The sequence below is a fragment of the Geotrypetes seraphini genome, chromosome 16 (assembly GCF_902459505.1).
Source record: "Geotrypetes seraphini chromosome 16, aGeoSer1.1, whole genome shotgun sequence".
NCBI classification, from domain to species: domain Eukaryota; kingdom Metazoa; phylum Chordata; class Amphibia; order Gymnophiona; family Dermophiidae; genus Geotrypetes; species Geotrypetes seraphini.
Genome location: NC_047099.1, coordinates 7,377,418 through 7,402,114, shown reverse-complemented (window position 1 = coordinate 7,402,114; position 24,697 = coordinate 7,377,418). Strand labels below are relative to the sequence as shown.

Below are 24,697 nucleotides of genomic sequence, written 5' to 3'. Positions count from 1 at the left end.
ATGAGCCCCGTTATGTTTAATTACAAGAAGAATTTGGTAGGAGATATTTTCATTCAGAAACTTCTTCATTTGAACTCAGCCTCTGGAATGTAGTGTTTAGGCAGGTCTGTGAAAAATGGTCCAGTTTTTGTAGTGATTTAGCTTTTCTGTGCCTGGATGAGAGTTCAGATGTCGCATAAAATGTGTGAGAAAAGTGAATGTTCACTTTCATTTTTAACAAATTGTTTTGTTTTGTTTTCTTTTATTAAGAAGTCACTTGAATCTGAGAGCTATAGCCCTATTATGTTATCAAGATAAGTACCAACTCTGTTTTTTACATACTCAGTGACATTTCAATGGATAATTTTGTTGTCGTTGTAGACACATGTATTTCGAGCATTTGGGAGGTTTTATGATGTGAGGAGAAATGTGAAGAATCCTCAAAATAGAGGCAATTGTATTTATCTACTGTTGTGAACCGCCTAGAACTAATGGCAGGGCAGTATACAAGAAATAAAATTATTATTATTATTTCTAATGTATTTATCCCCAGCTCAGACATCTTTAAATTTTGGAATGTACAGATCTAACATTTTGACTGATTTAAAGAAACAGGGAGCATCAAAATAGCCCCCCCCCCCATACACACACACACAGAGTTCACATTCAAATATAGTTCAAATTACAGTGGTAAAATAGAAATACAGTATAGTCACAGACAGGGCTGTGGAGTCGGAGTCGAGGAGTCGGAGTCGGAGTCAGAAGTACAAAAAACTGAGGAGTCGGAGTCAGAACATTTATCTACCGACTCCATTTTTGAACTTGGCATACCAATCACGAGCGATTCATTCAGCTATAGCACCCACTATATACACAGCACAAATGTTGCGAGCAGCTTCTGCGGCCTTAGAACCTTGATTAAAAGCAAAAAGAAGGTGGTGTCGAAAATGCTCATTTCTCTCAACTTGACATTCCATTTTAACGATCTGAAAATTAACCAGTGCTGTGGAGTCGGAGTCGAGGAGTCGGAGGTAATTTTGGGTACCTGGAGTCGGAGTCTGAAGTACAAAAAACTGAGGAGTCAGAGTCGGAACATTTATCTACCGACTCCACAGCCCTGGTCACAGAATCATTCAGTTCATAGGCATCGGAACGGGGGGGGGGGGGGAGAGGAGGGGCCACAGGGGCTGTGGCTTCCCTAAAAATTGCTGATGCTTCAGTTCTCCAAACTTACCTACTTTTCCTTCCTCCCTCCCCCCAGCAGGACCCTGCGGCACCAACAGCTCCGGACTTGCACACACCTACTCGCTAGTGCTGCCCGATTTGCTGATTCGAATCGATTCATCTAAAAAAAAAAAAATGGCTCGCCAATTCGGTGACCAACCCTCCTCTCCGTACCTTCTGGTCCCCTAAAGCAGGAGCGGCAGTGCTGCCTCTTGCTAGCCGTCCAGTGCCACTGCTGCTCTAGCTTTAAAGGGCAAGGGGGGGGGTCAGTCGGGAAGTGCTGCATAGATGCTCTTTCCAGAATCCTCTGGCTTCCCCCCGGCCTCCCGTCTCACCTTCAGCTAATTACGACAGCCTGCAGACTACTTTTATTCTTTTTTTTATATTATTATTATCAATTAATTACACACAAAGAATTAACTTTGAAAGGAAAATTAGAAACAAATACAATCAATTTTCCATTAAAATGAAGCATAAAAAATTTCTAACTTAATATATAGTCCACAATTGGGAGAACGAAGTAAGAAAATAGAAATTCCTTCCAGGAAAAAGGGTAGATACAAATATAATTATAAAGAATAGAGCGCGTCCTGCTCTGTCACCATCTACTTTTATTCTTTGTATGAATCTTTCACCAATTCTTATTTCCCTCCTGATCACTCTATCCTTCTTCCTTCTCAGTCCCAGCTCTCACGGCCTGCCCCTCTACTCCTCACACAATCCCACAATTTACAAAAGAAAAGCAGCTCGTCAATGGAAATTAAGAGGACCCACCCCTCTGCTCCCTCATATGTGCACACTTAAACCAAAACTCTGGTTCAGCAAAGCAAGGCCAATTCATCCTCTTACCTAGAAGTATCCTAATTTATATACTTCTACCAGGAATATGCAAAACAGACCATTCTGAAACCCCGTCCCTCTTTATATAATGAGACTAGGTGCCCAGCTGAGTTAGAGGAGCTTTCCATCCTTCCTCATCAAAATGTTTTTATTCGTACAGATCTTCATTATCTTCAGTTCATTATCGCGTACGTACATATGTTTTGGTTTCTTAAAAATCATCTGATAAAATGATGGTTTTCTATTTCCTATTTTTAATGGGGCCTGTAATTTTCTTCCAGGTGTTCATTCCCAGATTGTTCTGAAAGAGTCCGGTGGAGATGTCAAGAAGCCCGGAGACTCACTGACGTTAACGTGCGCAGTTACCGGGACCAGCGTCAGTAGCTCTCACATGCACTGGATCAGACAGGTTCCCGGGAAAGAGCTCAAATGGATAGTTTATTACTATTCCGATGCTTCTGGTTACAACCGCTATTCTGACGCAGTCAAAGGACGATTCACAGCTTCCAAGGACAGCTCCAATCTCTATTTACAGATGACCAACCTGAAAACGGAGGACACGGCAATATATTACTGTGCGAGAGACACAGTGAGATGAAACCTGCTTGGATTCATACAAAAACCTTCTGTCCTCCTTAATTAAAGAATGTCGTATGTATCAGCAGAGGGCACCAGAGTTCAAATGTAAGACCACAGCAAAGAGCATCAAGTATAAATTATGTTCAAAATATTTAATTGTTATTAGCTCATGTATTGCCAATTGACCTACATGACCTTGTTGCTTTGTTAAGCTCAATTTGTTTATAGCAGGAGATACCCTTGTTAATCTTTTTCTTCCTAGGTTGCTGATGGGAAGGGGTAAAACGCGGACCTGACGGACCTCGTGGATCTAAAACCACACATCCTTAAAAATCTGAGGTCCCCGCCACTTGTAGTTTCTGACTCTGACAGACTTCGATGACAATTTAGCTCTGACGGATCCGTCTCAGCATAGGGAGGGAAAAGTATTAGGAACCATCAGTGCTAAAATGTCATCAAGGTCTGTCAGAGCCAGTGCTGGAGCGGCTCTAAAATGAATCCTTTACACCGGTTTCCTGCAGACCCAGTAAATTAAAAAATCTGAGGTCCGCAGCTCTGACACACCTCAATGACATTTTAGCGCTGACGGATCCTAATACTTTTCCCTCCCTATGCTGAGATGGATCCATCAGCGCTAAATTGTCATCGAGGTCTGTCAGAGCCGCGGACCTCAGATTTTTAAGGACGTGCGATTTTAGATCCGCAAGGTCCGTCAGGTCTGTGAGGTCCGTGTTTTACCCCTTCCCGTTGCTGTTATTGCTGCCTTTCTTTTGACTGTCTGGTTTGTTGCTCTCCAGCCACCCGTAGCTCTATGCCTGCTGCTCTTTTGCAGCGAGCTTTTTTCACCTGCCTCTTGGTATATCTTATTGCTTCTCATCATATTATAATGTTATCGTTACACGCAGCTCCCACTTCTTTGTGCTATATTGTTAGCTATGTATTTGTTCATAAACATGTATATTTCCCTTCATCTTCACTCAGGTATGCCATCATACAGATCATTTATGATTTTTCAAAATGTCTCTCTCTCTAACATCACTTAACGTCAAAGGTCTTAATAATGCAGTCAAGAAGCGCAAGATCTTATCTTATTCAGATGATATTAAATCTGACATTATTTTCCTTCAAGAGACACACCTTAATGCTGCTGACTCAGCCAAGTTCAATAAGAGAGGATTTTGCGCTCCTCTGTTTTCCCCTGCCCTCAATGGGAAAAATGGTGTTATTACCCTCATCAGACAACATCCCTCCATTTCTGTTATATATAGCTCTCCATTTCTGTTATATATAACTCTCATGATACCCATAGACGATGGATTAGTGCTAAACTTGTTATTTCAGATCACACCCACACATAATTAACTTATACGCACCCAACATGGATCATCCTGATTTCTTTCACAACCTTGCCAACCACATTCTTCAAGACCAGACCACACCTCTTATATTAGGTGGTGATTTTAATCTCATTCTAGATCCTCTCCGAGATAGAAAATCTCATGCCACTTATAAGAAAACAAAATCTTGGTATACACTTCATGATATCATATCTCAATTACAACTCATTGACCCTTGGAGATTACATCACCCAGATGTAGATCAATTCACATTCTTTTCAGCTCCCCATTCCACATACTCCAGGATAGATTACTTTCTCACCAGCTCATCTTTATTGGATCATATAGTTACTACTGACATCAAAACTATCACTATCTCTGACCATGCAGCTATTACACTAAATTGTAAACACTTCTCCCTTGAACCTCACATTAAACAATGGTGGTTCAACTCTTCCCTCCTTGGTGAAGACCACTTTAGAGACGCCATTACTTGTGCTATCGAATAATTTTTTCAATTCAATATTCCTTCTCATACTGACTGGACTACCACCTGGGACGCCTTTAAGGCCTACATACTTGGAGTCATTATCCAATTCTCCGCCCATCTCCACTCTTCCAAGAAAAAATTACAAAAGGAACTAGAACAACGCATCCATGCTGCAGAATTACATCTATCAGACGTTACTGATATTTCTATCCTTTTCAATCTGCCCAAGCTTCGTCTACAATATAACTCTCTCCTTAGCTCCTCAGCTGCTAAATCAGTCTTCATTCAGGCTTCTAATTACTACGCTGATAATAATAAACATTGCCATCTTTTAGCGAATTATCTTAAGAAGAAACATGATAAATCCTCCATAACTTCCATCAAAGACTCTTCGGATAAACTGATCACAGGCTCTTCAGCTATTTCCTCGACCTTTCTCTCCTTTTATCAACATCTCTACTCCTCTGAATCTCCTCCATCCACCACTCTTACTGACTCTTTCCTCATCCTTCTCTATCATCTGAGGATCTTCTCTTGCTGGATGCTTTTTTTTACATCGCAAGAACTCATTGATGCAGTTAATTCTCTTACTTCCAACAAATCCCCTGTCCCAGATGGACTAACTAATGAATTTTATAAGGCCTTTCTCCCTGCTCTAATTCCATTTATGTTGTCCTTCTTTCATTCTCTCTATGCCCAAGGCCAATCTGCTGGCTCTTTTACAGAAGCTAACCTTATCATTTTCCCTAAGCCAGGTAAAGTTTCCCAAGATGTCAAAAATTATCGCCTGATATCCTTAATAAATGTTGACGCTAAAATTTTTGCTAAGATTTTAGCTACAAGGTTACAATCAATTCTACCCAAACTCATTACTCCCGATCAATCAGGTTTTCTACATCAGAGATATTCTTTCAACAATACTCGCTTATTATCCCATATCATACATCATGCCACATCACACTCCGATAGACTGTTAATAATGGCCCTCGATGCAGAAAAGGCCTTTGACCGGATTGAGTGGCATTTTCTCTTCCGTGTGTTGAAATGGTATGGATTCTCCGACTCCTTTATTTGTATGATCAGGGTCCTTTACTCCCATCCTACAAAGAGAATCATGATTAACGGCCATCTTTCACAACCATTTCATCCATTTAGAGGAACAAGACAGGGTTGCCCTATCTCCTTTGCTATTTAATCTTGCCCTTGAATCTCTTCTAACTGCCATTCGACATGACTCCAGAAAAAAAAAGATTCCATATAAACTCCTTCTCAGTTAAACTATCAGCTTACGCAGATGACATTCTTTTATATATCACCCCTGACTCTCTAATTTATGTCCTGGAACAAATTTGTTCATATTCTGTAATCTCTGGATACAAATTAAATATTACCAAATCTGAAATTCTACCATTAAATTGTATTGATTCACAAATCGAAGCTTCCAACCACGGTTTTATCTGGTCTCCCACCAAAATCAAATACCTTGGATTATACTTTGGCCCCTCACTTGACTCCACCTTACAACTTAATTCCAAATTTATTATAACTACCATTCAAACTTGTACAAGAAGATGGTCTCCACTTAATCTTTCCTAGTGGGGGAGACTTTCCACTATTCGCATGATGATTACCCCCAAAATTAACTATATCCTTAGTATGCTACCCTTTCTTTTTCCCCACTCTGTATACATTTGTATTGAGAAATTATTAGTGGACTTTCTCTGGCAAGGAAAACAACCTTGAATTGCTCTTAGAAAATTGAAATGTCCTCGAGACCAGGGTGGTGTTAACTTTCCCAGCTTTCGAGAATACCATCTCGCTTTTTTGATATCACAGGGATATCTATGGCTGAACCTAAATCCTCCTCCTATACCTCCCACCTGGTTACAATTAGAATACTCTACTATAGACTCATTCTATCTTCAATATGCTCCAACTATAACCCTCCCTCCATCTGCAAAACTAAACCCAATTCTTCTTAGCACTTGGCAAGCCATTAGTCATATAGATTCCATTTCTTCTAAAAAATGGGCAGACTCGATTTCAGCCCCAATCTGGAACAATCCAAAGATAAAAATTAATAAAGAACTAGTTGCATGGAAAACGTGGCTGCGACTAGGCATTTGGACTCTTGAACACTTAATTATGGTAGATAAATGGATTTCATTCTCTGATATCATGGCCAAATTTCAAATTCCCCCCTCACAATACTTTAAATGGGTACAATTGCACCACTGCCTCAATGCGACTTTCTCTTTTCCCTCTTCACTTCAGAAATCACCTGATTTACCCACCATGACACTTTCTTTTGCCTTTACCAAAGGTCAATCATCCAAATGGTATAAATTTATTCAATCCAAATGCTATCATGCTTTACCAGATTCCATTACCAAATGGAACACGATGTTACAAACCCCATTTACTGATCATACCTGGTTAGATTTATGGCCTAGACTTTTAAAATCTTTACGCTCCGCCTCACACATGCAAACGGCTATATTTCTCTATCACAGGGCTTTTTGGATCCCTAACAAATTGGCCAAATTAACAGGGACTTCTGAAGTCTGCTGCTGGACCTGCAAATCACAAAATGGCTCACTACGCCATATGTTATATGATTGTCCCCATGTTTTTGCATTTTGGTCTTCAGTATAGTCTATGATTGCTAAAATATTTCATATTTCTGACTCCTTCTCTTTTGATATCTTAATCACTGGTTCCATGACTCTTTCATCACCATTATCCATATTTCAGAACCGCCTCATGACAATTTTACTGTTTATTGCTATTTAGATAATACTCCACAACTGGAAAGATTCCTCGAAACTGGATTTTAATCAGTGGTGGAACTCTGTCTGTTTACATATTAAATATGAACGTCATATTGCTGAACGTCATAATACGATACTTTCTTATAACAAAACATGCTCTTTGTTGCTTGAACATTTTAAATCAGACTTTTGATATTCTCCTATCTCATCTAAACTGTCTTATACTTCCATGATTTGTTAAACTGTTCCCTTATGCTATGGTATACTTCTTATCTCCCACAACTTGCACCATTATGTATATACTGATTATTCTCTTTGCTATTTCATTGACTCCTTTCACTATCGTTACTTTTGGATCTGCTGTATTAACCGCTTATCCTAACTTCATTTTCCCTTGATATCCTTTGCTATGCAATTTGATATACTTGGCATGTGTTATTACTAGCTACCTTTATGCTTCCCTCAGAAGCATCTATATTGTTATATTTCATTGACATAAAATCAATAAAATTTTATGAACAAAAAAAAAAAAAAAAAAGAAAGACACTCCCTTAGCTCTGCTTTAAATATCAAGTCCCTTGAACATGGTGTATGCAAATAGACACAGTACATGTCCTATATATACAGTGAGGCTATATCATCTATAGGAGGTAAAGACATATCACAACTCACCATTGGAAGATTGGACATTATTCTGCATTTCTTCAGCTGAGGATTATGTTTGTTTATATTCTGCTCCTTTTTATCCCTTCATGTAAGCCCAAGAAAATTCTGGAAAGTAATGCAAAAGTGGGTTGCACTAGTTAATGGGGTTTTACTTAGTCACTGTATTGTTTCCTTTTCCTCTTTAGGTATCCTTTCCCAGATCACCCTGAAGGCGTCTGGTCCTGGAGTCATGAAGCCCTCGGAGACTCTCGAAATGACCTGTCAAGTATCTGGAGCCTCCATCACGGACAGTAGCAGCATGTACGGAACTGGCTGGATCCGCCAGTTTTCAGGAAAAGGGTTTGAGTGGATGGGAACTATATACTATGATGGGAGCAGTAATCGAGCCTCTTCACTGCAAAGCCGATTAACTCTCACCAGAGAAACTTTAAAAAACCAGCTTTATTTGCAGATGACTGGGATGAAAGCAGAAGAAACAGCTGTCTATTACTGTGCAAGGGATTTACCACAGTGTGAGGAAGTGAGGGAGGATCTTCATGATAATATTAAGTCAGTAAAAGAAAGACCCCAAGACCATAAAATTGCCCCTTGAATGGAATCTGCAGCTTTCTTTGCCATTTTTCCAGCCCTCTGACTTGACTTACACAGGGAACAGGAGAAACACATGTGCCTGCGTTGGTTTCAGCATACATCACATCAGAGAAATTATCTAATTCTTTATTTAAAAAAATTTCTATACCATTTAAGACTAAACGGTTTACATAATTTACATGCATAATTTTAAAATAGAAACATAATTAAATAAACATACAAACAATCCTCAGAAATCATGACTACAAAATAATACCACAGCTTGCATAATAAGGATCATAAAAAGTTCATCAACTCTGCCAGAGAGGAAAATTATTGGCTAGAGAAAGGCATCTACAAACAATTGCGTCTTAAGTCATTTTCTAAACATGCCCTTTTCATGGCAATTTCGTATCTGACCCACCAGGGAGTTCCATAACTTAAGTTCCAGTTCGCATCAAATCTCAGTTTTTGGAGCTTTTCGGTTTTAGAATTTTGGATAAAGGATCCTGTACTACCCACACACAACCTATCTATTTTCCTACCACTTATATATCTCAAATCATCACTTGAAATATCAACCATTGCCAACTGTTTATGAAATATAATACATTACAATTCTGTGGCTCTCATTTTAAGAACTGGTGGAATACTGCAAATGCGGATATGCAGGGATTATATTGTACAGATCATTCTTAGAACTTACAGTTATCAAACAGTCCTATTTATTTTCAGAGATAAAAAGCAAAAGCTGTCATTATATTCTACAGGTGTGTATATATATTTATATAAATATAAAGAGAGAGAAAGAAAAATAAAAATGTATTATAACTTTGTGTCTGATTAATAAGGGGGTAATTCTTTAAAGAGGCACCTATTTTCACATGGCAGAAAAACACCGCGGGAACTCATTTTCCTGTCCCGTCTCAGCAAGTTCTTTTCCTGCCCCATTCCTGCAAGCTCTGTCCTCTTCTGCACAAGCCTCAAACACTTTAAAATCATAAGTGTTTGAGGCTTGTGTGGTTAAGGCAGACCTTGCAGGAATGGGGCAGGGACAGGAAAAGAACTCGCCAGGAGGGTACAGGAAAATGAGTTCTTGTGGAGTTGGGGAAAATTTGTCCCCATGTCATTCTCTAGTTTCTTCCATGGCCCGGTGCATTAAATGCTCAGTCACTGCTCCTACCCTCATAGGAATTCTATGCATTGGAGATTTAGCAGCACTGGAACATTTAGCGCTCCAGGCCACAGAAGAAACCTCTACCGCGATATAGTAAAAATGGGGGGGGGGGGGCGGGGATGGTTATGTTCTTCAACACCCAATATATAGAAATACTGTATATGATCACCAGTGAAATAACTTACAATGCTCATACATTCAGTTATTTGATTTGTTTGTTTTTTACAATTTACAAAATTTATTGCAATTGTATTAACTAATCTAATCTAAACCTTAGGTTTGTATACCGCATCATCTCTAGATTGTCCACTTTCATACTCTTGTATGTCTATGGATGTAATGGAAATATTCAATAAAGATTATATTTGGAAAAAAAAATAAGAACTTACACTGGCCATAAATGCTCACCCCTAGACTTCTAAAAAGTTGTATGTGTGACAACGCCCTTTGTACATGCTCCTCCCAGACTATGCCCATGTGTATGCCCACATTTAGCTGCCACATAACCAGATTTTTAAACATGCATATTAACATATGGTTTTTGAACAGTCCTCCTTGGGGGAATTCTTTACAGGTTGCTTAAACCTGGACGCAAGGATGATGCATGCTAAGTGTGAATTCAATACAGCAATTGGGTGTGCAATTGCTATTGACATTGCTGCCTTGATGTCCTACCATCATCTGAAATTAAAGCGTCCTTCTCCACCCCCCTCCCCATCTACCCCATGTCCTTTCAGCGTCCTTCTCCACCCCTTTGTCTTCCCCATGTGCTTGCAGCGTCCTTCTCCCCCTCCCCGTCTTCCCCATGTCCTGTCAGCGTCCTTCTCCCCCTTCTGTCTTCCACATGTGCTTTCAGTGTCCTTCTCCCCCCTCTGTCTTCCCCATGTCCTTTCAGCGTCCTTCTCCCTCTCTGTCTTCCCCATGGCCTTTCAGCGTCCTTCTCCACCCCCCCGTCTTCCCCATGTCCTTTCAGCGTCCTTCTCCACCCATCTTCCCCATGTCCTTTCAGCGTCCTTCTCCACCCCTTTGACTTCTCCATGTGCTTTCAGCGTCCTTCTCTCCCCGTCTTCCCCATGTCCTGTCAGCATCCTTCTCCCCCTTCTGTCTTCCACATGTGCTTTCAGTGTCCTTCTCCCCCCTCTGTCTTCCCCATGTCCTGTCAGCGTCCTTCTCCCCCTTCTGTCTTCCACAAATGCTTTCAAATGTCCTTCCCCCCCACCCTGTCTTCCCCATGGCCTTTCAGCGTCCTTCTCCACCCCTTTGTCTTCCCCAGTGCTTTCAGCGTCCTTCTCCCCCCTCCTTCTCTCCCACCCCGGGTGCAGCACAGCCAGCCAGGTCCCCTTACTTTTGTGGCGCTTCCCCGACCGACAGACCGACAACAGCCCCGGTCTAACAAACCTCCCTGCCCTTAACCGCGAATCTAAATTTCCTTCTTACAGCTGCTGTAAGAAGGTAATTTAGATTCGCGGTTAAGGGCAGGGAGGTTTGTCGGACCAGGGCTGTTGTTGGTCGGTCGGGTTTGCGCCACAAAAGTAAGGGGACCTGGCTGGCTGTGCTGCACACGGGGCGGGGCGGACCGCCCCCCTCCCTTGGTAGCCACTCGAGCTGCGAGGCTACTCCTCCTTATCTACCCTGCCTGCAGTACAGAGCCAAACAGAAGTCTTCCCGATGTCAGCACTGACGTCGGAGGGAGGGAGGGCTTTGTTTACCGACGTCAGCGCTGACGTCGGGAAGACTTCCGTTCGGCTCTGTGCTGCAAGCAGAGCAGGTAGGGAGAAAAGCCGCGCGACTTAGTACATCCAGCCCCGCAGGAACCCCACGACCCTCGGAGGCGTCCCCACGGGATCCCCGCGACCCTAGGGGGCGTCCCCACGGGATCCCTGTAACCCGTGCAGCTCTCTTTTGCGGACCTTCCCGCGTGCCAGCTGCAAGGCCTTCGCGTGCCAGAGCTGGCACGCATGCCATAGGTTCGCCATCGCTGCCCTAGACCATTTGCCTTCAAAAGGTGTTACGTACCCCCTTTCAATGAATACAAAAAACAGTTGGGTTTGGTATCAGTGTTAAACAAACCTTTAATCTGCAAGATATGCGGCAGTATTAACTACCCTAGTTTGCATTGACAATAGATCAGAGTTTGGGACCTGAAATTCCAAGACAATGACTCTCTTTAAACCTTAGCCATCGGACATTTCCAGACAATAGCCCTATCAGAATTCAATCACATGTCTAGCCAGAAGAAAGACTGCACATACTCGATTGTTCACCTCGACCCTGAAGAAAAACCTTGTTTGAAACATGTATGTCGGGAGAGGTGGCATTGATGAACGATTGAAAGCTAACCTCAAAGCTAAGTAGCTAAGTAATAAGATTAAATTAGAAGAAAAAGATATTACGTAAGGCAGTGAAGTGAACTAAAATGAAATACAATGAAGAAATAGTTATGGAGTTATGAAATTAAGAATAAGTATGAAACTAAATGAATTTTAGAGTTTTGAGTAAATAAACAATAAAGTGGACTGATGAAGACAAGAGATTGCTGGGCATTACTCATGATCCAGTTGATATCCGAAGGTCCATACAAATGAAAAAATGAAGAATTAATATACAGTATATATATACATAAACACATATAATGAAGTGTATGTTAGTATTAGACCAATAATCTCTTTACAGTGTATATGGTGCCACAATATGTAAATAGGCACCATATAGCTTTATTAGATTAGAGACTTAAAAGAATACAGAGAATAGTTAGTGATTCAGAGAGAAGTAGCCAAATCAGATGACATCATCTAGCCTGAACAGAAAACAAGTTTTAATTGCACTCCTGTGTTGTGATTGGCCACTGTTTCTGAATTCCTGACCTGGTGGTTGGACTGGACTTCAATCCCCTAGAGTCCATAAAGAGGGGAAATTCACCTAAGCTCCTTCTCTTTGGATCATTGCTGGACACCTTGCTGGTTCCATGTATACCCAGCAAATCTGCAACTGAAGAACTCTTTACTGGCTCTCTATCTGCCATCACATACAGTTCAAGCTCCTATTGCTGACCTACAAGTGTGTTTATTCTGCTGCCCCTCAATATCTCTCCTCATGCACTTCCCAGAGAACACCGTTCCTTAAATCAGCCGCTCTTAGCTTTACCCTTCTCCTCTACTGCCAATTCCAGACTTTGTTCCTTTCATCTAGCTGCCCCCTATACCTAGAATAATTACCCAAGTTTGTCCGTCAAGCTCCATCCCTTGTTTAAAAGCAGACTAAAAACCCATCTTTTTGATGATAATAATAATAAAAAAGTTTATATACCACAGGACCATGATGTTCTATGCGGTTTACAATAGTTAAAAATGCTACAATTGAGTAAAACTTACAAAGTTAAAAACTAATAACTAAAAATCTTTAAAGATCAGTTATTGTATAAGATTTTGCAAATCAGCTACCTAAATGCTTCAAGAACTAATATGTTTTAGGTGTCTCCTAAATTCCTCATAAGTATTAGTAAGCAAAAGCAATTTTTCCAAATCTTTACCTGCTGCCTGATACGAAAAAAAGATGTTGATGATATTTTTTAAGTTTACATCCTCTAACCGGCGGGGAGACAAAATTCAAGTTTGAACTTCTCTTGTGTCTATTAGTTGAAAAAGAAAAAAGGTCAGTTATATATTTAGGAGCTAACCCAAATAAAACTTTAAAACAAAAGCAGCCAAACTTAAATTTCACACGCGCCTCCATCGGCAGCCAGTGTAGAAGTCGATAAGGTGTGACATGATTGAATTTCTTCAGCCCCAAAACCCGACTGCCGCGTTTTGCACCAATTGTAATCGCTGCATATTCTGAGGGGAGATATGATTGAAGTCTACAAAATCCCAAGTGGACTGAATTTTTTACTCTCATAAATTATAAAGACTAGGGGACACAGGGAGATACTTTTAAAACCAATAGGAGGAAATATTTTTTCACTCAAAGAATAGTTAAGATCTGGAACACATTGCCAGAAGTTGTGGTAAGAGCAGTTAATATAGCTGGTTTAAAAACTGGTTTGGACAAGTTCCTGGAGGAAAAGTCCATTGCTATTGAGACAGACATGGGGAAGCCACTGCTTGCCCTGGGATCGGCAGCATGGAATGTTGTTACTATCTGGGTTTTTGCCAGGTATTTGTGACCTAAATTGGCCACCATGAGCATGGGATACTGGGCTAGATAAACCATTGCTCTGACCCAGTATGGCCATTCTTATGTTCATATGTTCTTAACTTTAAGCATAAAGCACTTACAGTAGTTCAATGTCTGGTGTAAATGCTCAAACCTTAGTGTGCACGTGTAGGCCATGCCCCTGAGACGCTCATGCTCCTCCCATGTGCACTAAAGAAATTAAGAACTAAGGCTAAAGAATACTAGCTAGGTGCGGTGACCCACATAACTGCAAATCTGTACCAATTAACACTAATTATAGCTGATTAGCAGCTAATTTCACAATTGCGTTATGCATATAACTGGCAGTATATTGCAACCTGCATGCATTATTTTGCATGTTAAGCGCAAAAATGAGTGCACAGAATTATATGAGTGAGCCTGCCACAAAAGGCAAGAAATCTAAGAGAGAGAAACAGGTCCCAGCTGAATATCTGTAAAACAGACACGATTTGAAATCATCAACTAACATTTCTGAGCTCAGACAAAACCTAGAGTGGCGAACTGGCGGAACTGAACTATCAAGAAAGACAAAACAAATTGTGGTCAGAGTTGTTAGGACCCGAGTCTTATTTTCTGCTTCATCGCCTTTCCAGCATCTCTCTGCCCTCCTATCACCCCATCCCACCCCAATACACACACACTCTCTTGCATAAACCACGTTTGGTTCAGCAAAGTAAGCCAAGTTCATCGGCCTATCAGATTCTAATTTATACATCTCTACCGGGAATATGCAAAACAGGTCATGTTTAATCCCTGCACCTCTTTATATAATGAGTGGGTATCTAGCTGAATTGCTTTACCTGAGTTCTAAAAAAGTGAAGCTTTCTTTCCATCCTCATCAGGATGATCTTATTTTTACAGATCCTCAGTATTCTGCATGCAGTATCATGTACGTATATACTGGTTTACTAAAAATCAAAGGATTATATTCTTCTATTTCTTTATTTGCAATGCTGTCTGTAATTCTCTTCCAGATGTTCAGTCCGAGAATTCTCTGAAAGAGTCCGGTGGAGATGTAAAGAAGCCTGGAGAGTTACTGAAGTTAACGTGTACAGTTATCGGCTTTAATGTTGGCAGCTATAATATGCACTGGATCAGACAGGCTCCTGAAAAAGGACTCGAATGGATAGTTTATCGCTATTCTGATTCTAACAACAGCTATTCTGATGCAGTCAAAGGACGATTCATGGCTTCCTAGTGCTAGCGATCTTTGCAAGCTACCGTCGGATCTTCTGAGCTGTCTTCTCTCTGCCGTGGTCCTGCCCCCTTCTCTGCAGTATATTAAATAAATTTAACTTGAACTCTAGTTTAGCAAATGTGTTAATTTCATCCTTCACTGTTTTTGTCCCTCCCCCCACACACACACCTCAGAAAGTGAGAGTTCAATCAATAAAACTGAAGATATGGCCATCAAGAAAAGTAAAGGTGAAGCACAGACTTGAAGGATAGCATAATAACTTCTACAAATAAGAAGCAATTTTAATCCACCCTGATTTTCTTCAAAATGTCTGCAACAAATTGTATGTAAAAAGGCTAACAGAAAATATTCTTCCAGAAATATTCACTGGGTTTACTAAATGGCGGTAGAGGTTTCTACAGTGGGCCAGCAAGGTAAATGCTCCAACTCTCATAGAATTCCAATGAGCGTCGGAGCATTTATCTCGCCAGCCTGTGGTAGAAACCGCCGTTTAGTGAAAGGAGCCCATAATGAGTATTCACATTGTTTTGAATATTATCACCATCATAATATTCTTCTGATTGATTTATACCAATTGTCTTCCAGCTGCATATATCTTTTAGATCAACAAATAATTGTAAAAGATATATGCAGCTGGAAGACAATTGGTATAAATCAATCAGAAGAATATTATGATGGGCTCCTTTCACTAAACGGCGGTTTCTACCACAGGCTGGCGAGATAAATGCTCCGACGCTCATTGGAATTCTATGAGAGTTGGAGCATTTACCTTGCTGGCCCACCGTAGAAACCTCTACTGCCATTTAGTAAACCCAGTGAATATTTCTGGAAGAATATTTTCTGTTAGCCTTTTTACATACAATTCGTTGCAGACATTTAAACTTGTTACACCCTAGCAGCAATATCAGAGTATTATTTTAACAAAAGATAGTCACCCAGTTCAATTATTGTTTTCCATTATGGAAGCATCTTCTCTAACACAACAGTTGATGCAACACTCCTTTAAGCTCCCTTTCCAAACATTATTGACCCTAGTCTTTGAAAGGGAGCAGTGTTTGAAAACTGAGATTTATTATTATTTATTTCTAAACTTTCTTAATCGCCTATAACTAAGCGGTTTACAAACATAAAACATTCACAATGGTTCAGAGGGCAACATATAACAATACTTTCAGTACACACATTTAACCCACTAAAAATAACAGGGACCTACAGTAGGATTACATATCATCAATCGTTAATGAATCAAGAGCATAATTCATAGTTCAGATTCCTCTTTAAACATCTCCCTTTCACATAGCATCAGAGGAAGGCATCTACGTACAATAGAGTTTTTAGCATTCGCTTAAACTGTAATCGATCCAAACAGGTCCTTAGGATGCCAAGGAGGAGATTCCATTGTTTTACTCCTGCCACGGACATCATATCTATAAATATTTGGTCACCTTTTCTGTTTCTTTCAAACTAGGCGCTAAGGGGTTGATTCTATAAAGGGCATCTAAAGTTAGCCACCTCTCTACAGCTATAAATTTTATATTTCACAATCAGCTATAATACATTGAGGAAAAAAAGACATTTTCTGTAAAAAAAAAAAAATCTAGCAGTATTAAGGAACCATCAATATCTGCACTTTATTGTGGAAAATAACAGAAATATAGTATACTTTGCGAATAGCTAAACACATAGAGGGGCATAAGCCCAGAGCTGAAAGGGGCATATCTTGAAGAGTGGTTAGTGCAGTATGTGGGCGTGATGGAAGCCGACCTGGACTTAGGGCCTATTCTATCAAACTGCGCTAGCAGTTTTTAGCGCAGAGAGCCGCGCTGAATGGCTCATCCTGCTCCCGATACTCATAGGAACTTATGCTGCATTGGGTCCATGGTGATGCCAGTGGCAAAGTCAGTTATCAGTTTAACACCTCTCTTGGCTGCGTCATTAAATAAATTGTTCAGCAAAGTTTGGAAGTTTGGATCTTAAGACCACCTGTCCACTGGTTTTGCCAACCATTCATTGGTAATACCAAGAGGGTGAAACAGGAAATGTGATTCATGGCCAACCAAGACTCCCAGTCTCAAGAAGACATTGAATGCTTGAGTGTTTGAAACGCCATTGGTAGATGACTACACCAAAGTGTATGTGTTTAGCTATAAGCCAAGTATGTTAAATTTCTCTTATTTTCTACAATAAAGCACAGATATTGATGGTTCATTTAATAAAATATTGCTAGATTTTTTGCACAAAATATCTCTTCATCAATTTATCATTGATGAGTGTGAAAACATAAAAATAATAGCTATATTACCAAGGAATAATAGCAAATTTTAAGAAAAATGGAGCTTTATGTAATCAGTGGCTTTGAGCAACCCCAGGATGGTCTTTCATTAAAAAAAAATGTAAATATTTTCTGATCAAGCACAATTAAATTTATGGGAAAACTTCAATTTGTAGTTTTTCCAACTTTAGGTTTTTCTGGACAACCCTAACACTTAAGTGCATACCTTCCTGACATCAAATCTTAGGCAACATTTTGATACTTTATCCCGTGAAGTTCAATTATAGTGAATTATTGAATTAACAACCCCCCCCCCTTTTTTTATTACTAAGCTGTGATAGGGGTTTCTACCACAGCCCAGGGAGCTAAATGCTCCGACGCTGCTTCGACGCTCACTGAATTCCATTAAGATGTAGTAGCTGCATAATTTTAATACAAAGGAGCCTAATCCCCTCGTTTACTAAGGTGCGCTAACCAATTAGCGCGCACTAATCAAATTAGCATGCGTTAAACGTTAACCGCGTCCATAGACTACCATGCACATGTTAGCATTTAGCACGCGCTAAATCGATTAGTGCACCTTAGTAAAAGAGTAAAATGCCTTTTTCATGATTTGATAGTGAACGGTGCAAGCCACTGGCATCCAGAGTGCCCCAAACTACAGATGTTACTGACAGGGAAATAGGTAGACAGGGAAATAAGTAACAGACTAACTCAGTGCATTTTATAATTAGCTTTTGAAGGTAGCATATCATTTGCTTATTTCTGATCTGTGGAAGAAGGGGTTACCTTTGAAAGTTAATCATAAAATGCATTGTTAGTCCCATAAAAAGGTATTATTGCCTTATTTCCTCCAGGTTTCATATAACATGTAAATAAGTATCATTAATATAAAATGTTATCAATCACTACAGAATAGTACCTTTTAAACATATTCTCATGTGTTCTTAGGGCTACCATGCTTCTCTCACTAGAATTCCTGCTGACTGTGTGAATGGATAGTTTTAACCTCCCTTCAGGTAGCTTCCTCCCTGGTTTAAAATGCCTTTGGCCCGGCCTTTGAATTGCATGCAAATAACAAGTATGCCCTTCCTGTTTAAATACTGAATGGCTGAGGTGGGGTTGAACCATTAGGATCCTCTGCAGTTCAGCAAAAACGTTTTCCTGGAATCTGTTTTTGTTAAAGAGAGAAGCATGACTGGGGTCTCTCTTTTGCTTCTTGTTGGTTTCCTGTGTTCAGGTAAGTCTTTACCGACAGTTGCACCATTCTTTGGTAATGACAGGGTGGTTGTAACACGAATTCATTCCTTTTTTCTCTTTTTTTTTTTTTTTTAAAAAAGGCGTCCTTTGTGAAATCAGCCTGAAGGAGTCAGGTCCTGGGGTAGGGAAGCCCTCAGAGGCCTTCAAAATCACCTGCAAAGTCTCTGGAGCCTCCATCACAGTCAGCAGCAACATGTACGGAGTTAGCTGGATTCGGCAGCCGGCAATGAAAGGGCTGGAATTGATCGGTGCCATATATCACGACGGAAGCATCTACCGAGCCTCATCTCTCCAAAGCCGATTAACGATCTCCAGAGACACGTCCCGAAACGAGGTTTATTTGCAACTGAGCGGCCTGACACCCGAAGACTCGGCCACGTATTACTGTGCAAGAGACACAGTGAGGAGACGGAAGGGGGAACTCGCACAAATACTGGAAGAGATTTGGCTCATAATGAAGCCGGAAATAGCAGCGGAGGACTGTGCAAGAGACCGAGTTACTGTGTCCGTGCCATGTCCCACTTGAAGGTGCCACTTCTTTGTCCATTGGACCCTGGAGCCATTAAAATGTGCTTTTCTTGATTAAACTATGCTTTTTTGGTGTCATATCCTGTTTTTTCAGTTATACCCTTGGGAAACAGAGATTCTATGTTTCCCTATTCACGACCGTCGGAACGGGGGAAAATCGATGGTCCAGAGGTGCAGCGGTCGCTCGCGCCTGGTCCCTGCAGCTGCTGTTGAGCGGGAATGAGCGTGGCGCGTGCTTTGGCGGCTCCGTTGACTGGCTCCCGCGAAGTCTCGCGAGACTTCGCGGGAGCCAGTCAGAGAAGCCGCCAAAGCACGCGCCTGCTCATTCCCGCCCGGGCGGCAGAAGAAACCGGCCGCGAGCGAAGGCGTTAGAGCCCGCCGCGCCTCTGGACCACCAGGCCCGAGGAGGTAGGAGGACGGTGCAGGCTGCAGAGTCTGACAGGGAGCGGCTGGGTACAGGGGGTAGGGAGTTGGAAAGGCAGGGGGGACAGATGTTCAGGGGCTTGGGGAATACAGATACTGCATGTAGTGGGAGAGGGATGGGAAGGACAAATGCATAGGGGGAGGTTAGGAAAGGAGGAAAAGAGAGATGCTGCCCAGGTGGAGTAGTGGGAAGGGAGAGAAAGAAATGCTGCTGGTGGAGGAGGGAAAAGGAACATAGGTGTGTGGCGTGAGAGGGAAAGCCAGATGATGTATATGGGGAAAGGAAGAAAGAGAGAGAATTGTTGGCCATGATAGTGGTGGAGAGGAGGGAGGGAGAAATGTTACACTGGGAGGGAGGAGAGATGACCCAAAGAAGAGATGTCAGACCACTGGAATGGAAGGGAAGGAGGGGAGAGAGAGGAGAGAAAGGAGAGGAGAGACTTGCTAACACTGGAATGGGGAGGAGAGAGAGAGATGCCAGACCACAGAAAGGAGAAGAGAGAGATGCTAACACTGGAATGGGAAGGAGGGGAGAGAGAGAGATGCCAGACCACAGAATGGAAGGGAAGGAGGGGAGAGAGAGATGCCAGACCGCAGAATGGAAGGGAAGGAGGGGAGAGAGAGATGCCAGACCGCAGAAAGGAGATGAGAGAGATGTTAGACATTGGAAGGGAAGGGAAGGAGGGGAGAGAGAGATCCCAGACCGCAGAAAGGAGAGGAGAGACATGCTAACACTGGAATGGGAAGAGAGGAGAAAGAGAGATGCCAGACCACAGAATGGAAGGGAAGGAGGGGAGAGAGAGATGCCAGACCGCAGAATGGAAGGGAAGGAGGGGAGAGAGAGATGCCAGACCGCAGAAAGGAGATGAGAGAGATGTTAGACATTGGAAGGGAAGGGAAGGAGGGGAGAGAGAGATCCCAGACCGCAGAAAGGAGAGGAGAGACATGCTAACACTGGAATGGGAAGAGAGGAGAAAGAGAGATGCCAGACCACAGAATGGAAGGGAAGGAGGGGGGAGAGAGATGCCAAACTGCAGAAAGGAGAGGAGAGAGATGCTAACACTGGAATGGGAAGTAGGGGAGAGAGATATGCCAGACCACAGAATGGAATGGAAGGAGGGGAGAGAGAGATGCCAGACCGCAGAAAAGAGAGGAGAGAGATGTTAGACATCGGAAAGAGGGAGGGAAAGAGAGGAGAAAGATACCAGACCATATGAAGGGGGAAGACAGAGATGTTTGACCATGGGAGAGGAATGAGATGGTGCACAGGGATGAAGGGGAAGCGGATACAGAGGGAGGAGATGGTGAACAGCAATGGGTGCAACAGGGTAGAGATAAGAAGAAATGCTTCTTATGGATAGATGGGAGTAGGGGAGAAGAAAGAGGGAGGAGATGGTACACATTGATATATGGGAAGGGAAGGCATGGAAAAGTAGATTTTGAGAAGAAAGCAGAAAAATGGAAGAAAGTTGAATGTTAAAAGTTAATGCTAAAGATGGTTGTATGGCAGAAAGTGAAGGAGAGAAAAACAGCAAATGGATAAGGTGGTCCTGGATACAGTTAAGAGCACAGACAGGACATGCAGCCAGAGACTGGGAAAGATGGTTTGAAAACCAAAATCACCCAACAACAAAGGTAGGGGAAATGATTTTATTTTCAATTTAGTGATTGAATTGTGTCAGTTTTGAGAATTGACATCTGCTGTCTGTATTTTGCACTGTTCAGGAAGAAATGCATTTGTTTCTATTTCTTGGAGGTTGTACTGCATGCAGAGTCTTGCATCTTAGGGTTTGGTTTGTATATATTATGTTTATGTTTATTTAAGATTTGATATACCTCTTCTGCATTTTACTGACCTAAGTGTATCAAACAATGTATCAAACTAAAATGAAATTAGGTACTTGAGAAAAAATACCCTATTATTAGTACTTTTATATTATACTAATCTAATCTAATCCTTAGGTTTGTATACCGCATCATCTCCACGTTCGTAGAGCTCAACGCGGTTTACAGTAGGAGAAATAGGAAGGAACTACAACAGAGGGTTAGAGGTAGAAGTGTGAAGAAAATTTAGAGGACTTGGGATGCCAAGATATAAGAGTTTCTTTGATTCCTAAGTTGGAGGGAGACTTACATTTTTTGAGAAAAGCCAGGTTTTCAGATGTTTGCGGAAAACTTGGAGAGAGCTCAAGTTCCGAAGAGGTTATACTAGTATACTAGTACTTTTATTTATTTTAAAATTTTCTATACCATTTAAAACTAAGCGGTTTACATAATTTACATACATAATATTTAAAATAGACACATCCGTTATAATAAAACGCTTAGTGCGCTTGCGCACTTCAAACTCCGTGCGTCCGTGATGTGTGTTTCCATGCCGCGCTTGCGCAGTGCGTGCCTCAGCTGATTTCCTGCTCCAATCTCCGACGCCGGCTGACTTTCTGCCTTCTGATTATGCTGCTACTTCCGGGATGCCTCTTTTTCTCACCCCCAGACCGCGGTTTCATCAGGCAGCCGCGGGGCATTTGCTAGGCCAGCCCACTTCGATAATGCGAGGCGGGCCGGCCTAGCAAAAGCCCCGAAGCTGCCTGGCCTAGCGGATGCTGGACAGGGAGCAGGGAAAGGAGAAGGGCTACTGCTGGACAGGGGGAGCAGGGAAGGGGTGCTGCTGGACAGGGGGAAGGTAAAAGGAAGGGAGAAGGGCTACTGCTGGATAAGGGGAGCAGGGAAGGGGTGCTGCTAGACAGGGGGGAGGTAAAAGTAAGGTGGAAGGGCTACTGTTGGGCAGAGGGAGCAGGGAAGGGGTGCTGCTGGACAGGGGGGAGCTAAAAGGAAGGGAGAAGGGCTACTGATGGACAGGGGAGCAGGAAAGAGGTGCTGCTGGACAGGAAGGAGAGACAGAAAGAAAGAAATACAGACAGCCGGCAGGGAGACAGAAAGAAAGAAAGACAGACAGACAGGGGGCCAGGGAGAGAGACAGAAAGAAAGACAGGCAGGCAGGGGGCAGGGAGAGAGACAAAGAAAGAAAGAAAGGGGACAGGGAGAAAGAAAGAAAGACAGAAAGAAAGAAATGCCTAAGTCTACACATCTATTCTAGCACCCATTAAAGTAACGGGCTAAAAAACTAGTGATAAAATAAACATACAAGCAATCCTCAGGGTAATACTATAATTTGGATAATAAAGATTGTGGATAGTTCATCAACTTTGCTATAATAGCTGCATCTTAAGTAATTTTCTTAACCTGCCCTTTTTACTTGGGGGTTTTCTGTTTTCTGCATGTGTGACCAATGCCAGGTGTTCTGGTAGGAATGAATGTTGATAAACATATACGGCCTCTTTTACAAAACCACGCTAACAGCCCCGAAGCCCATAGAGATTTAAAGGGCTTTGGGGCTGTTGCCACATGGCAGCTGCTAGCGCGGCTTTGTAAAAGAGGCCAATAATGTGCTTTGCGTAGTTTAATTTTGCGATTAATCTTTATGTATTGTTAATAAGATTATATTGTGTGTATATATGAAAAATGAATGGGAAAAAATTGTATTACAATTAGTACTATTATGGGGGAGGGGTCTGGGGCGGAGCTTGCGCCCCCCAAACAAAAAAGCGGTCCGCTGCCTATGCCTCTACATATTATTAACCCCTTAATCCCACCCCCACCCCCCTTTTACAAAAGTACAGAAGAGGTTTTTAGCGCTGGCATGCTGAATGCTCTACACTGCTCCAATGGTCATAGAGTCCTTATGAGCGTCGGAGCAGCGCAGAGCATTCAGCGTGCCGGATGGCGCTAAAAACCTCTTCTACACTTTTGTAAAAGGGGGGTAAGTTAGAAACAATTTGGAAATGTTTGTGTTCTCTAATAGAAATGATTTTGTACAGTGGTAAAGCTGGTTCTGAATTAATTCTCTAAAGTAGAAATCTCAAGAAAAATGTAGCTTATAATGAAAAGATGAAACCTTATTTCCAAAATATATCGGAGATCATTTTCTCTAATACAGAAGTTCTTGATCTCACTAGAGGTTTCTTTGGTAGCTTCTGATCCTGTTTTCCAAAACATTTCACTAATTCCTCACTGTTCTACATTTTACCTGGCAGGAAAGGGTCAAGGTGCACACATAAGGAAAAATAATTACTCCCCCCCCTTTAATGAAGCCACATAAGTGTTTTTTATCACCAGCCATGGTGGTAAAACCTCTGATGCTGATAGGAATTCTGTGAGTGTCGGAGCTTTTACCGCTGCAGCCATTGATTAAATACTCTAACAAGGATTCATAAATCTGGGGGTTAATGTTTTATGACTCTATTGAAAAGTAAGGCTTACTGTAGCACATGCCTTTCTAAGTAGCTCAGATACAGTAGTTATTTCTCTTTCTCATAAAGAAGAAAGACATGGGGAAGCCACTGGATCGGTGGCATGGAATGATGCTACTATTTTGGCTTTTGCCAGGTACTTGTGACTTGGATTGGCCTCTGTGAAAAAAAGCCTAGATGGACCATAGGTCTGATACAGTAAGGCTATTCTTATGTCCTTTGTCCATAGGCTCCAAGGATGAGATAATTTTTTTATAAATAAAACCCTTGATGACATTTTTTCCCCCTGAATACTTTTAAGCAAAAATTCTGAGCAAGTAAAGGCTTGCAATTCTCCTTATGTCTAGAATGTGTCACCCTTCCCTTCACTGTCTAGTAATACTCCCCTGTGGAAAGCTTTACATTTGATGACAGGGAATTTCTTCTCCGGGGTGAGGTGATGTGTCTTTGCTTTTATGCATAATTTTCCAAGGGGAAGGGCTGCTTCTGTTCTATTGAAAAACAAAGGGAAAGAAATCTTAGGTTCACTTTCTTTCTTATGTTTACACTGGAATTCAGTGTTCAGCAAAGATTTTGCTCCAGGCTCATTAATAAACTGAGCAGCCAAGTGTCATGTCCAAGGTGGTAAACTGCAAAACCGAGCGATAGACCAGAGAAGATGATTGAAAACAAACAGGGTCTTTTACAAGCACGCACTAAATGCTAGCACACCCATTTAGAGTGCACTAAATCAGCTAGCGCGCCTTAGTAAAAGACCCCAAAAGTTCACTCAGGAAAAAGAAAGATGAATACTGAATTATTTCAGGGATTCGTCCTGGGACCTGCTCTGTTTATAAAAGGCCACACAGCTAATCTGGGTGGTCACTAACAGTGGGCAAC

The 24,697-nt window shown here is 41.7% G+C and overlaps 1 long non-coding RNA gene and 2 gene segments (V, D, J or C); 2 read left to right on the top strand and 1 right to left on the bottom strand.

The window, feature by feature from the left end:
* The window catches only part of LOC117350917, a 156,005-nt gene that overhangs the window by 6,404 nt on the left and 124,904 nt on the right, over window positions 1-24,697 (top strand).
* Window positions 2,095-18,742, bottom strand: LOC117350921. Its single transcript, XR_004537297.1, has 3 exons — window positions 18,220-18,742; window positions 7,893-7,991; window positions 2,095-2,587 (listed from the first exon to the last, which is right to left on the bottom strand). It is a non-coding gene; the product is annotated as an uncharacterized LOC117350921 (long non-coding RNA).
* Window positions 18,405-19,164, top strand: LOC117350920. The segment is given in 2 exon segments: window positions 18,405-18,537; window positions 18,638-19,164. Coding segments are annotated over 2 exon segments (492 nt in total).